Genomic DNA, 15922 nt, shown 5'->3' on the forward strand with positions numbered 1-15922 from the left:
CCTCTGACATCATCTGAAGCTCAGGCTTTGATTCTGAGGCTATGAACTCATGAAATCAGGCAGTTCTGGAAAAAAACAGGATAAAACAGCGAGCTGTGTAAGGAAGAGGAATGTGACCTCTGACTGGGACCATAAACACGAGCTAATGCATGGCAGACCTGTCCATCAGCCTCTCACTTACTTTCCCACTTCATCTATAACAGGCGCAGGGCACAGCAAGAACGTGTCTTCAACAATCGCAGGCTTCTCATCTGTCACAGGAAGAAGAAAAGCTTAGTAAAGCAGATTAAATCAACTATATACAGTATGTTCATGAGAAATGAGAAAGTACTCCGACTCTGTGGGAATATTCGCAGGGAAAACACTCACTGAGCGTGACCGTGTCGTTAATTTTGAAGCTGCACAGGACCTGGTCTATGTTTCTGGCGTGCCGAAAGCCATTACCTCTCACCACCACTTGAAAAGACTCTGAAACACAGATTCCCACAGTTGCTGCTCAAAAAATAGTGATAAATCCTCACAAAAGACATTTCATTACACCATTTCCCAACAAAAATATCAACTTCTCTGTGTTTCCAGCATGGGTCAAGTAGCTCAAGTAATGCTGGGTAATATAAAACCACAATGATATAATTGCTCTCTTGGGTAAATGCATCTCAACAGACTGTCAAGTTCAACGCTCATTCAGTAATTTTTTTATTTGATGATACATACAGTAAATGTGTGCAACATTAATGTTTAAATGGAAATCTAGTCCAAAAGAGTGATATGTTTTATGCAAGTATGGAAATTACAGATTAAAAGACAGTTCATACCAAGAAAGATTAGATCTGCCGCTTTAAATGCTCATGCTCGTTACAGCAGGATTGATTCTGATTGGCTGTCAATGTTTTTATCACTCATTTGCTGGAAAAAATAGTTCTGAAAGTGATTCCAGTTGTTTCTCTGTGCCGTTATCGTTTATAGTTGTGGTGTGAACTATGCTATTCTCTTACATCTGGAATGATTTTTAAAACAATACCTTTAGTTTTACCATTACAGTTTTAGTCCTTGGTGTGAACAGGCCTTTACTGAGTTAAATTCTCTTTGACTTGCAATATAACATAAAGTTTTATGGCACTTACACATGTACAGTGAGTTAACAAGAATCCATATTTCCTACAGCTAAAATCCATGATGAGATCTTATTAATTGAATGTGGAAGGAACATAGCTATTAGCAAATGAAGTCAAGGGCATTATTATTATTTTATGTAAATATATATAGAATTTTTTCATACCTCCTGCACATACGCTGGATGGCTCCGCTGCCAAGATCTCGATACAAGATTTTTTGATGATCTAAAAAAGAAAATATTTCATTCATATCATATGATAAAACAATTTAATAATTTGTTCAAAATGCATTTATCAATTATTATTAAAGCTAAAGTGTGTCATTTCTGCATTGGTGCCAATGGTTTCTGCGATAAGCTTTATCTTCCGATGGTCTTGGGAAACGCAGACTTGATTGATGTTTTGAAAATGCCACAGTGTTACAGTGTAAAACTTTCAGGTGAATCGGTTTACAAATGGATGTTGCAAACAAACGATTTCTTACCATATTATTTAAATGTCTTGTTGTAATTATAAACACACTGGGGGTTTGTCGTGCAAATAGTTTTGCCATTTATTGCACTTTATTCTTCTTCTAGTTATTTACCCATAGTAGCTAATGACTGGAAGTCTCACACATTCACAGAAAATATAAATTGAAAAATAAGGTGGATATTAAGCTTGGATTTAAAAAAAAAATTACCATTGAAAAAATTCCACACTTTAGCTTTAAAGGGAAAGTTCACCCAAAAAATGAAAATATCATCATCATTTATTCACCCTCATTTCTTTCCAAATCCATAAGACTTTCATTCATCTTCGGAACACAAATTAAGATTTCTGTCCCTCCATTAAAAATCTGTTCACCAAAAACTCATATAGAGATCATAAAACTAATCCATATGAATCGAGCTGTTTACTGAGACACGATGGCTTTATATGATTAACATATTTAATTGATGCTTTTATTCAAATTTAAACATTGATCAGCAAACATAAACAAAAGCAATGGATGGACAGAAATAATTTGCGTTATAAAAGTCTTATAGGTTTGGAACGACATGAATAATTAAATGCAGAATTTTCATTTTTGGATGAACTAACCCCTTGAGTAACGAAAATGCATCTTAGAAGATTCACAAAATGCATTCTTAATGAATCTTCCACAAGCTTCAGTTTACCGAGTCAATCATTCCTCTCAGTGCCTGGAATCCTCCCAAGACCGGAAACACATGCTTACTGGTGTCCGCTATGGTAGCCAGCTAGAACAGGAAAAACAGATGTTTATTTAGTTTCGACTGGTTGATTTCAACTGGTTTTCACTATATAAAGTGCATGGTTTATATTGAAGTACATTCTCTGGTAAGTATACTTGAGGGTTTAGGAAGAGTCTCCAACATTGTTTGTTAGATGGAAGAACGTATTGATGCTTTGATACTAGTTTAATCTGTTAGCTGTCACCCCCCTTTTTGAGCATAGACTTTAATATTTGTAATTCATGAATGATCTGGTAAGATTTATCTTTATTTAAAGAAGACTCTCGGATTATTGCAGCAGCTTCAAATAATGAAAGTGTAAAAAAGTTATAGAAGTTTAAGTTTACTGTAAAGCAAACATTTGTTTATCCAATTATCCAAATAATCTGGACTGTAAAATATATGTCTAACCAAGTTTGAAGTTAATATCACAAAAATCGAGCCCGCTAAAAGGTTTCCATGATAGCACAATGTTTCATTTCGAAACAGTTTTCGCTGGAATTTTGAAAATTGTAAACTTTTGAATGATTTAGTAAATTATGATGATTTCTAAAATATGAGATAGGGCCAGATTCACTTGCAACTTGCACCAGCGTTTAAAAAACTACTGTCAGGATTTACTAAAGACACGCAGTGATAAATTAGCAATTTTTTTTTGGCGGCTGACCTTTTTGCATATGCATATGTAGGAGTTTCCCTTTCAGACGCAACATTTATGGTAGGAGAGTATTTAAATGAATCATGCAAGGTTATTTATTAAGGTTTGTGCTCGTCAATTTACTGGTATTTACTATTTGCGCCATTATTTACCGCCCCAAAAAAGCACGTCTTAAACCAGACGCTAACTGGTAGATTGTGTTGGTCATTATGGAAATGATCCAGTTGCGTCTGTGTTCTTTAATTTGCACGTCGTCAGTAGATCACACGCAGAACCTTCCACTTCCATCGCCGCTTTTAAGGAATTACGTTCTCACGCTAATTTGCCCTGTTTGATAAATCTGACCCCATGTGTACAAGTTTAGGAAACCATCAACAAAAGATCATCACTGTCATCATCACCTGTGTTTCATTGAAGTCCTTAACTCCAACACAATACACGATCGCACCCAATCCCCGAGCTCGTGCTGCCTGGTGAAATATCAAAGCATTCTCAATTAGAAACCACGAGCCTTTAGATTCATAAATGTCTGCAGACTGAACGCTTGTTACCTCCTGTTGAGCCGCTATCAGCTGATGTTCCTGAAGTTCACCGTCCGTCAATGCAATTATGACACTCGCAGTTCCTACAAAGTGGAGTGAAGATCGTCATTGTTGGTAAGAACAAACTTTAATAACAACAGCAATACTCTATTCAGTGGTGACATCGGGCGTCTTTAATGGAAGCCTACCAAAGTTTTCCTGGTGTATTTGCTCGTTTGCCTGTGAATGAAGATTCGATAATATTGTTAAAAAGAAGCGAAGCACATTCAAATAGCTAATTTGAATGAAAAACAGCATTAATTTGAACATTTTACCCTTTCCAGACCAAGATGCATAAACGTATCTCCACCTGGGATCTCTCGTCTTAGAACATTTAGGCCTTTTCTTATGGTCTCCCTTTGAAAAATGCAAATAAAAATGAGAAGAATGAACTCAAATTCTACAAATGTGAAGCACTCGAGACCGTGTCTTTCTGCACCTATTTTCGGTGAGTTTCATGATTGTGGTTCCTCTGGTTGAGAAGACGATGAAGGACATTCGCAGCATTGGGCTGTAAAACGATGAAAAACAGACCAGAAACGGTTACAAATTCGTGAAATCATCCATAACACACATTAAGAAATCTTATGCAACTGGAACATGCCATTCATTCAGTTGGGTCCTATATAGTTTGATTCATTTGTTTTTCTCAGGAGACGTCGGTTTAGTACCTGGTGAATTTCTCTGCCAAATGTTCAACAAAAGTGTAGATTTCGTCCCAGTGGTGTTTGACACTTCCTGACCTGAGGAGACGAGAGGTGGAAAAAAAAAATCAATACATGGGATGCTCCTGCTTTGACCCTTTAAATGCATTAGATCAATACAACTGAGAATCCTTCAAATTAATTATCAATGCTTTTAACTGCGGAAAGGATGAAGCCATCAAATGTTGACCCCTTCGGTTTTCCCCTTGAGGCGCGGCTGTAAACGCTCAATGACAGCTGGTCATTTCCTGTCCCAGTCCCAACCAGTGCTAATTCATTAGTGCTGGATGACAAATGGGAAATGACCTAATTGAGTCTACTGATCTGAGCTTGAGTCAGTTTGACTTAATTAAATGAAACATGCAGCAGGAATTGGCTCTGTGTCGTGTAAATCTGTTTCATTGGCCTGTGCAACACGTTTAGTCTGGAAGCCAGACATAACAGTAACTGGGTCACTTGATGAAACCGGGCCCTGTGCTAGTCTGACAAGGTGATTTTAAAGGCACACTATGCAAGATTTGTACCTTAATATAACAGCTTTGAAATAATTTTGATGGTAAACAAACTCGTAGTAGGGCCAATCATCCCGATAGCAATGCGCCGCTGGCAAAACCAGCAATGCAGGTTTGAGAATCACGGCTTGCTTTACGGCACGACGTCCCATACATCAACAACATATGAAGCAGCCTCTGTGGAAGACGCTAGCACGCATTTCAGACGTGAATCATGGCAGAGTCGACGAAGAAAAGAGTGCAGAGACGGCTCTGCGCGAGTGGTATTTACGACAGTAACGTTAAATACAAGTACAAGTACTCCACAGCGACTCTAGGGGTCGCTGTTTGAGAAAAACGGAAACTGTGTGCAGAGTGTGCCTTTAACCCAACATAAACATGTTCTAAGTACAATTTGCTAAAATTCTTATTAAGTTTTGAAAACGTTATTTCTGAATGTTCTCTGAACGTTCTAAACGACCATGTTAAGGGAAGAGTGAAAGGTCATCATTTGCATGTGTTTTGTCTTGCTAGTTTACACATTCAATAGATTTTAAAACCATTCCAGCGCTAGAAGAGGCAAAAGAGAATTTAATTTGGTTAATTCTGTTATCTTGCACACGTTTCAGATACTCCGAATTGATTCCTCTTTCGAGTCCCCGTGCACTTGGATGGACACATACACACAAAGTATGTAGTCAAAATACCCGTCTCGGCAAGTATTCACGCAAGCACATTCGGTTATGTCTTAAGTGAATGAGAAATTGGATGTTTATCATTATCGGATCTGTGCGTGAATGGGGTCTTAAAGTGACAGCAACCTATAAATACCTGCTGTTTGTCATGTTAATCAAACACAGCTTTAACAAAGAGCAATCTATATTAAATTTATACAGTGACCAGTGTTTTTTATTTATTTATTACATTTCTGTACCCGAAATTAATACTACAGTTAGACTTTATTTGTAACTTTGTTATGTTGTATTTATGTAATTGGTGTACAGCACTTGTTCTTTTTACTGTCTGTTCACTTGCCTTTCATAATGATTTCATTTTATAAGTTAGGCTAGTAGTTTATGCTGTGGTATCGGAGTACTTAAAGTGAGCTTTCAGTAATAAATGGAAAGCAAAGTTACCTCCCATTTGTAAAATGATATGATGATAACTTTGAAAAAACATTCTATTAATGTTACTGGAAGAATGTTTGTTCATAACTTTGAGAAAACCTTCAAACCTCCAAAAAGTACATTTCTGTAGATTTCAAATATTCTATCACCATAAATAAAGTGATTATGGTGTTAATAAATTGCAGCACGCTAAATGAATCAATTTTCATACATGTTGAGTCATATTTTACTCAACATGTATGAATATATAATACATACGTTGCCTTAAGAATTGAATTTAAATTCATTTCAAAACAGAATTCAATTTCATTTCTAAGCCTTTTGCGCTCAAGATTGTGAAACTAAGAAAGAGATTTTAATTTATAACAATTATGATCATCCCCTACTGAAAAACATAACAAAACGTGATATAAATGAGTGCACTTTAACCTTTCCATTGAGAGTTCAATTCCTGAAGCTATAATGAAATAAATTTTTTGAGTTTTTAATAATAAATATCAACTAAAATCTAAAAGAGCATAGAGAATGTAGTTTGTGTCCATCAAATGTGCATATTTTCTAATATTTTAAGAAGTGACAGACGAAATCTTCATAAAGAAATCTAAAAACATCCAAATAAAGTTTTTAGCTAGATTTTTGCTGATGTGTTTAGAAAAACTACTACTGTATATTAAGATATAGTACAAGTCGGTAATAATTTTTAAACATATTTATGAGGGACACAAATCTTTTCATTATGACCCAACTCAACTGGATTGATTTTATAGTTGTTGGTGTTCCTCTAGAGAAATGCTAAGCAAATGGCTTTATCCCGAAGTAGAGTGATGAATGCTCCCGAAAACCTCTTTCTGGACCGGCGTGGGAGGAAGATGTTTTTATAACACAGTCAACAAAAGACGGGCCAGCACAAAGCCAGCAAGCTCTGAAACGGCAAAACAGACCGGGAGGTGCATGTTGGCAAGAATATGCAGGTCATGCTAAGGCCTTGCCACAGTTTTCAACTTCACATTTTCGAACATCACAATGGCCACTGTTTGTGTTGGACGCATGACTTTCTTGAGGTAACGGCAATCATGGGATTGGTGCCTAGCTTGCAGTTTTCTCACCTGTGCAAACAGCATTAGGAAAGGAAGCGGTCTATTCTCAAGTGAGATCCTTGATGAAATATGTTGCGGTGCCCCTCTTTGATCTAATTTGAATGGGTTATACTGAACCATATAAAGCCAGAAATGTCATCCAGCAAGATTTCAACTGAACAAATCCACTCTGAAGATGATCCTAACCCACAGAGAAAGGAATTACCAGCGATCAGCTAAAGCAAACGTCATCTTTTAAATGACCCTCAAAACTCGTGTTTTCTACGGTTACACAACTCTTCGTATACATGGACTATTGCACATATGTTAAGACATGTGAAAGTCATTGCGGTTTGATGCAACAAGAGCCAAGACAGGAAGACTTACTGGAGCAATATTTGGGAGAGGGATAATTAGAAAAGTGTGTTGCTCTTACAGGTCTCATCTGTTCGGAGATCAGTCTTCCAATCTCTTCCCTTGAGATCGAATCCTAAACTGACTTTTCAGATCCGCATTTCTGCCAGAACCAGAAACCAAAACATGGTTTCTCCATGCTGTCCAGTGTAGTTACCTGTTGGCACGTCAGATTAAAGGGCTTTTGTAAAATGCTAATAATTGAGAGGACCGGGAAACGTGACTGTGTCGGTTTAGGTTTATGTGAAGTCAGCGTTACCTCCCTTTCCTCCTGCTTTGTGAGACATGGTAAGAATATTATGGTGACATTTCCCTGACACTGCTGTTTTAACTGCTCCTCTGGGTCCTCAAACGTCTTCTAGGCCTAGAGCAGTTTAACAGAACAAGTCTGGATGACCTCCTCCATGTTTATAAACAGCCTTAAAGGGGCCGTAAGTATTTTTTGGGATAGCAGACAAAGGGCCAGATTTATTAAACAGGGCAAATTAGTTCCAAAAAAGTGCAGATGGGAGAGGAAAGTTCTGCGCGTGATCTACTGACGACGTGCAAATTAAAAAACACAGACGCATTTCCATATTGACCAACACAATCTACCAGTTAGCGTCTGGTTTAACGCGTTTTAATGAATAATGGTGCAACCACCAGTAAATTGATGAGCGCAAACCTTAGTGTGTGATTCATTTAAATACTCTCCTCCCATAAATATTGCGTCTGAAAGGGAAACTCCTACATATGCATGTGCAATAAGATCAGTCGCAAAAATAACCCTGTCCACACTTTTCAGCGGAATATTTTCACTGCGTGTCTTTAGTAAATCCTGACAGTACTTTTTTAACGCCAAAAGAGGGTTTGCGCTGGATCAAGCTGTTAGTAAATCTGGCCCATAAAATATTCAAATAAATAGGTGTTGTGAGGTATCCCAACTGTCTCTCTGACACTCCTAGACTCTGTAAACGACAACAAAAACACAAAAAGTAGGACCCTGGAAACCATGCAACACTCCAAAAACGTACCTAGACATGCGATTCACTACTATTTCCAGCTGAAATCAACACTAGTGGCAGTGAATCACAGACAACTTTCATTCCTTTTCAGGTCAATTATGATTACAAGGGCAGATTATTGATTTATAATATTATAAATTATTATTATAATATATATTTATACTATTTTATGACCTCAATACACTTTTACCACATGCATGATTTGTAAACTAATACATTTAGGCATTTGCATCACATAATCAGCTCCATATGTGTGTCTTTTCTGATGTACAGTAGTACATCAGCTGGTACCGCATTGCACTCGGGTGCGAGTCCCGTGAAACACAAGTCGTGATAAAAGAGCTCAAAGACTTGGCATGGTTGCCAAGATAAAATGGCATGGTTGCTTCAGCAAATGCCTTTTTACCTCACTTTTGCTTTCGTTAACACTATCGGTTATGTCTAGAGATGGTACGTTATTTTCAAAAGCAATAGAGCATTAACCTTTTAGCACCACTTGCCAGACATTTTATTTCCGAACTGCTTCAATACATACAACAACCAACATAAAACGCAGCCAGATTCACATTCATCTGTTTTGGATGAAACTGAACCCTCTTTTAGTGCAACTCGCATTTTCATTGAAAGTGCCGCGAAACAATATTTTGCAGAAATGTCGCTACAAGCTCTTTTTCCAATGGAAAATCAAAAATGGCATCACCCTGAAAGAGGAAAGAAAAATTTACTGGAGATACTGAACTGAAGATTCATTTACCCATACTTTGCTATGCATTAATTTACAGAAGCACTCTCTGCCCATCAATAATTTTATACTCATTCATGTTTGCAGACATTGGATTGGCTGACATGACTTTGGAAGGCGGGGTTTTGGAAAGGGGGCATGTAGTTGAGAGAATAGGGGTGGGTCTAATTCACTGGCCAAATATCATCAGCCAAATCGTTTTTTTTTTTCCAGTTTTTAAACGTTTTTTTTCAAGAGGAAAAACCCATCGAAAGATTTAAATTGTCATATTTGAGTAGTGCACCCCATCCTAGGACGATCAATGACTGCCCTCCAGTTCAACTGACTGGGCTTTGAAAACCACTAACCTACACTTAGCTTCGGATCTGCGCTGGGCATGTGAGCCTACGCTTCTCCTACGATTTTAGTCTTTCAGTTTTCTGTGTTCTGGTCTGAAAACACAAGCCCTTTGCATATCCCAATACTTTTTACGCCCTGTGTAAACTTCACAGCAGTTTCTGGTCTGCATCCAGAAAGCATATTTGTGGTGTGTGATAACATTTAACTAGGAATGCATGTCTCTTAAAACTGTTCCAGGACCTTTACCGGCAGGTAAAGCTGAATTTGAGTGTATTGGGAAAACTCGACATGGCTCTCAGAGAAGGGACTGACATTAATGAATCATTGTCATCCTATACAGCTGTTCTCCTGGCTGTTTCAAAACAGATGACTCAATGCCTGGGTTATCTTAAGCTAAACAGCAGTTACTGGGACCCAAAACTATGATTAACACAGTGTTGTTTCAAAACATTTATGAAGATGAAGTAAATCAGACCAGGATGTGTGTTCAGACATTGTTGATGGACGATTGGGACAATGCAATAAATAATCTCAATCTCAAGGGTCATATAAGCAATGGCTTAAAACCTATATGACTTATTTTCCTCTGTGGAACACAACAAACATATTTTGAAAAATGTCTCAGTATTTTTTTGTATACACAATGAAAGCCAATGTTATGTCGTTAAGCACTTTATTGGCTTTCTTTCATTCATGCATTTGGCAGACGCTTTTGTCCAAAGCAACTTACATTGCATTCAAAGGATACATTTTATTAGTTCAAGCATTTCCTTCGGAATCAAAACCATAACCCTGTTTAAGCTACGTGAATGCATTATATGGACAAGAAGTTTTGTCCATTATAAAGATTTTCGAAATATCTTTTGTGCTTCACAGAAGAAAGAAAGTCAGGTTTGGATAGACAATAGGGTGAGCATGATGAAGGAACTATCTCTTTAAGAAACCTCTAAAGTTGCACCAGCAAAAATCTCCAGAGTTCAGTTCTCCTAAGGACGGGCTGCAGTGCAAATATCATGCTAAGCATTCCCACGGACAACTTCTTTGTTTTATTCCACTTGTTAAACAGCAGGCCACGGGCTGGTAGACTGATTCTGAATCACTACCCAAGGCAGCCACTTCCAAGAAAGCCTTTGTGCCACATGAAAGCAGAAGTGGAAGCAAAGATGCCAGACTTAAAGGACAATCCAGGGGGTGATTTCTGTATCTGGTCCTTTTTTTAGACCCACATTTGCTATTTGTGTAACCAATATTCCATTGATATATATATAGCGGGACTTTCCACAATGATTCACATTACATAGGAAAAAGGAATGGAGCAATCTTTTAGTCAGTTTACCATCAGTCATTTTGGCCAATAGTGTTTAAAAAAAAGTTTAAGATTACAAAATATTTGAGTGTCAATGACCACCACAAAGTTTAAGATCGTGACTTTTGGGGTAAGATGTCAAAATAAAACTTTTTTAAAAATCAGATTAACATGCAGATTCCTCAAAAACAGATCCAGGAAGCCCAAAAATGGTGCACCTGAAGCCAAAAACTCTTGTGCAATACAGATGTTGTTTGTGATGCTTTGATACTTCAACTTCCCCTCATTCGGTGATGAAGCACATACAGAAAAATTACCTTTATGCACGCAATGGCAGAGTGATTAAAAATACTGATTAATGCATGCAAATAAAATTGCTTAAATTGTTGAAGGCTTGTAATGTTCTCAGAGGGCTGCAGATGTTCATGTGCATGTGATTTTACTAAATGTCAGTTTTTCCGAAGTCTGTAAAGAGGAAAAGCGGGGTGTTGGGGTTGGCTATGTCTTCTGCCATCACATCATGGGAAAAACTGGGACCTCGTATGAGATGTTTTTGCTCGCTCTCAGCTGAACACTTCCAGAGCATGTTGTATGACACATGAAAAAGGATTTATGATGCATTTAACATATCTAACATATTTGATAGTAGTATATTCATTTAATATACCCTAAATGCTTCCTGACACATGGTCAAAGAATATCACTATCCTTTCATTACAGTGCCGTCAACTCTATGTTCATAGGTTAAGCAATAAAGGAATATTAAACTGAACTAAAACATCCTAAAAACCAATCAATGGGAGTCTTGTGAGACTCATATTTGGCAGCATAACTTACATTTACATTGTAAGTCACACGTACAAAAAAATCTGAGGAGGACAAAGTACACAACTTCCTGACTTGAGTGAAAGTACAGATACTACCGTTCAAATATTACTCCGTTACAAGTAAAAGTTGTAAAGACCGATTTTTACTTAAGTAAAAGTACAGAAGTACTCATTTTTAAAAGTATCAAAAGTAAAAAGTAAATGTCAATGCATTGTTTTATTATTGTTGCATTGTTGTTTGTAATACTTACAGTACCTTATGCCTCTGAAGCAACCTAGTAAATACACCTACCAGTTAGTAAGAGCTTTTAGAATGTTATAAAACCTATAGAATTTTTTTTTTAACACCCTAGCACCCCAACAAATGAAGTACACATCTATGTGTATCCATTCATGCACATTTGAATAAAGTGGTCTATAAAAATCCAACCTGCTTTAAAAGCCAGCTTCACAACCATAGCTGTATGACTGCCCAACAGCAACACTGCTTTAACAAACAGCAAAACAGAAAGACCTGTTTGCCATGGATGCGCGCACCTCGCCGAGGATCTGTCTTCGTCCATTTTGCCACCAGTTGATTAGTGTTCAAAGACAATGATGGGAAATCGCTGAACTTCACGACACGTGACCCTACAAGAATGATTACTGATAGGCTGTCTCTCACCTGCAAAAGTACAATCACGAACTTTGAAAAAAAAATCATCCCCTGACTGACGTTACTACTTTCTACTCAAGGACCTTGAAAAAAGTACGATATTTATCTTTCAAATGTAGTGAAGTTAATGTAAAAAGTTTCCAGAATAATTAATACTCAAGTTAAGTACAGATACTCAAAAGGTGTACTTAAGTACAGTACTCAAGTAAATGTACTTTGTTACTGTCCACCTCTGAAAAAAAGGTGTTTAATATAAATAAATGTGCAATTGGATTAAACATCCTGTAAAGAATCTTCCCAGACCGACACAGATCATGGGAAAGGATGTTGTCTGTTAAACAATGGTGAAGGACAAGAGACAGGAAAAGAGAACCACAGAGGAATGAAGTTGTGACCGACTGAAGCGCTTATTCAGCAAACTTCACATGTACCACCCCTTTGCTCATCATTACACACACACACAAAACAACAAGTTGGCACAATACAAAAATAAACCGGATGACTTCTGCAAACTGTCACTGTCTACACTCATTAATGCCATAGAAGATCCATTTTAGGTTCCACTTTATTAATCTGAAAAATCTTTTTCCACTATACAGAATCTTTTGTGGAATGGAAAGGTTCCATGGATTTTATATTGAACCACTGATACCATTCAATAAAAAATAACTTTTTTTAGTGTAATACTGCAATGCATAGCATTTTCTCCCTGAACTTTAATTGAACCCAGCCAACTGATACCAAACAACGGACATCTGGTGAATATCTATTTTGGTGATGCGGAATGTGAGAAATTTGGGGAAAATACAGAGGATGTGAGTGGAAATGTACTGGCCTACTTTATCCAGGCAGTATGTGGAAAACATCAGGCCAACAGACCGCAAAAGCATCCCTAACATCTACAGTACACTTCATATAGATCATGTTGCCTTTAAATGTGATTGACTGACGGGTTTATGTTGGAGAGCAGACAGTTTACCAGCTGCAAGACCAAAGAGATTAAAGATATAACTTACAGATATCTTTCCTTTAAGTTTGAGAGAGAGAGAGAGAGAGAGAGAGAGAGAGAGAGAGAGAGAGAGAGAGAGAGAGAGAGAGAGAGAGAGATTCTTTGTTTCAAAACAATGAGCAAAACGATTGAATTATAACTGTTACTTACTTGTCAAGGACAAAATACAAGTCGAATGCGCCTTGACATGATCTCTCCTCCTCCACATCTTCTTCGGCTCCCGCAGATGAAAGCGTGAACAACAAAAGTCCAAAGAAAAGCACGCCGAGACACATTTTTACTACAGAACGTGCCATCGTTTCTTATTGCAAAAACATCAATCCTCAGTCAAGCAAATGGCCATTCACATTATCTTTAATATCGAGCTTGAAATGAGCCTCTGCTGAGATCCTGGGGGAAGGATGCACACAAAGAAGAGGAGTTCTTGCGGATGTTGACGCAGTCCTTACTCACATCAGTCTGAAAACTCTCAAAACTTTAGATAAAACACGCTATTCCCAATATGCACTGCACAGAAAGCCGATGTCCAGGGAAAAACACCACAGAAAAAAAAAAAAAAAAAAAAAAAAAACTGTTTCCAAATTTGTGATTAGTGTTTTTGATATAAAACACGGGCCACTTTGCTGTTTTTGGGGAACTTTGAAGAACTGTTGCCGCACGAAATCCACGTGTAAAAAAGGCTAGATGTATTTTCCCCCAAGCGCTTGAAAGCTATTTAATGTAAATGTGCAAAGCAAAGACTGAGTCGTTTGAGAAAAGAGCCCAGGCTCAGAGTTGGCAGAAGAGGATCTGGTGTCAAATTTCTACCCTTGTAGGAAAAAATTGGGGCAGTTTCTTCTCCTGCTCCTTGAAGGTTTCCTCCCTTCTTTTGGATATGCAAAACACGTGTTTTTGCGATGTCTTTTCGCTGTTTTGTCATGTCTGCTTTTGACGATAATAAAATAAAACAAAAAAATTTAAACTAGAGTAGAAAAATATTTTATTATTTTCCAAAAGGGTTTACCAGTATATATGACTTTATTTCTTATTCTAGTCTAAACCACAATTATCTAAGTGCAATTTCCATGTATTGGGTTAATTAATTAACAAATTAATGTTTCTATTTTATTTACTTTCCCCTTTCTGCCCTGTCAGCAGTTTACATCGATACACCAGTAGGTGGCGTTAAGCATGAGTGCCTTTTTATGCCAGATCTCCAAGGCTGCATCTGAAATCGCACATATACTACAAGTATGTGACAAAAGAAGTATGTCTGAATTCACAGTACTCATTAAAGTGTAGGCAAAAAGTCCCCAAATTACTTCTTCTGGTGACATCTTGTTATTGAACTATATTGATCACATAACGAACTAAACGAACGTATTTCTAATACAGTGTGTGTCATATCCCCTACATGAGGAAGGAGTGAACAAAAATGAGTGAACAAATTCGGACAATCTGGATATATATAAATATTGTGCTTCGCAGGGGGCTGTGGATTTCTTGCATAAACATCTTCATCCTATAGGCCAATATTACATCATTTTACAAGGCCGTATCAGTGCATTATGGTTATCTATAGCAAATAAGGGTCATGCACTTCTTATTGTGGTGCATTATAGAATTTAATAAAGGCAGTTTTCTACATCATAGCTTCAAACACCATTACATCAGTACATTACATTACCATACAGCAGTAAATAAAAGAGCAGAGTGATTGGTCTACTGAGTCATTCAGTGAAAGGGGCTGTATTTCTTCTGAATATCAACCAATGAAGTGATCCTTTCTAAGCCTGCCCTCGAATGTCATTTGCTTGTGCTGCAGTCAGTCTTTAAACGCTGGAGACACACGCTCTCAGAAAAAGCGATTAGTTAGTTCACTTAAAAGATTTGTTAAAGGTCCACTGAAGTGCCTTGAAACACGCAGCATTATTCAATGTGTTTACATAATTTCCACTGAAACAGGACAACAGGGCAGGGCATATCGAACCAGCTCCTCCCCCTTTTTAAAATAGCCAATAGTGTTTCCTTTATATCACAGCTGGTCAGAGCTGTTGATCTTGGTAAAGTCGCATTTGACAGCTTATGAAAGCCACAGTCCAATAGAATCCCCTTTTAGATTGAATATGAAACTGTTACTAAAGATGTTGTTACTAAACAGTGATCATATTCATGCTGAGGATGTGTAGATTGAAAAGTGTGTAATTTATGTTGGTGCATGGCACTCTTCTACTCATCAGTGCAGTTTCTAATACTGAGTCTGTCTAACTGTTTCTCCTCCTAATCTCCTCAATCACTTTAAAATATGTCATTCTGTGTAGAATTCAAATGAGTCCGATACGTTTTGTGGTCAGCACCGACTCGATTATATGATACGCTCTGTGTATCGTGTCTCTGCGTTGGTTCACGTGACACTAAGCCAGACCTCATTCGCCCCAATGGAAAGCATATTTACATTGTCTGAATCGTTCCCTATCCCCTATATAGTGCACTATGTGCCATTCACCATGTTGAAATTAGTAAATGTGTGAACAAGTGACCGATTTCAGCCGCAGCTTCAGCTTCTATTTATAATGTAGAGGGAGGAGCTTCAGATTCTATAGAGCATTTGATTGGACAGAAAATCTGATGAGAATCTGAAGTGCAGAGTGATGTCATCA

General features: G+C 37.5%; 1 protein-coding gene across 1 annotated transcript in view; it reads right to left on the reverse strand.

The window, feature by feature from the left end:
• The window catches only part of antxr1c (ANTXR cell adhesion molecule 1c), a 32905-nt gene extending 18852 nt beyond the window's left edge, over nucleotides 1-14053 (reverse strand). The window contains exons 1-11 of the mRNA XM_084434768.1: nucleotides 13434-14053; nucleotides 4261-4332; nucleotides 4029-4100; nucleotides 3865-3946; nucleotides 3739-3769; nucleotides 3560-3633; nucleotides 3410-3478; nucleotides 2276-2356; nucleotides 1280-1340; nucleotides 370-468; nucleotides 182-251 (exon numbers count right to left, since the gene is read on the reverse strand). Coding sequence (XP_084290894.1) covers nucleotides 182-251; nucleotides 370-468; nucleotides 1280-1340; nucleotides 2276-2356; nucleotides 3410-3478; nucleotides 3560-3633; nucleotides 3739-3769; nucleotides 3865-3946; nucleotides 4029-4100; nucleotides 4261-4332; nucleotides 13434-13579 — 857 coding nt within the window. The 5' untranslated portion in view covers nucleotides 13580-14053. The remainder of the gene's footprint in view (nucleotides 1-181; nucleotides 252-369; nucleotides 469-1279; nucleotides 1341-2275; nucleotides 2357-3409; nucleotides 3479-3559; nucleotides 3634-3738; nucleotides 3770-3864; nucleotides 3947-4028; nucleotides 4101-4260; nucleotides 4333-13433) is intronic.
• Nucleotides 14054-15922: the final 1869 nt, after the last annotated feature.

Source organism: Rutilus rutilus, assembly GCF_951802725.1.
Source record: "Rutilus rutilus genome assembly, chromosome: 16".
In the NCBI taxonomy this organism is placed as follows: domain Eukaryota; kingdom Metazoa; phylum Chordata; class Actinopteri; order Cypriniformes; family Leuciscidae; genus Rutilus; species Rutilus rutilus.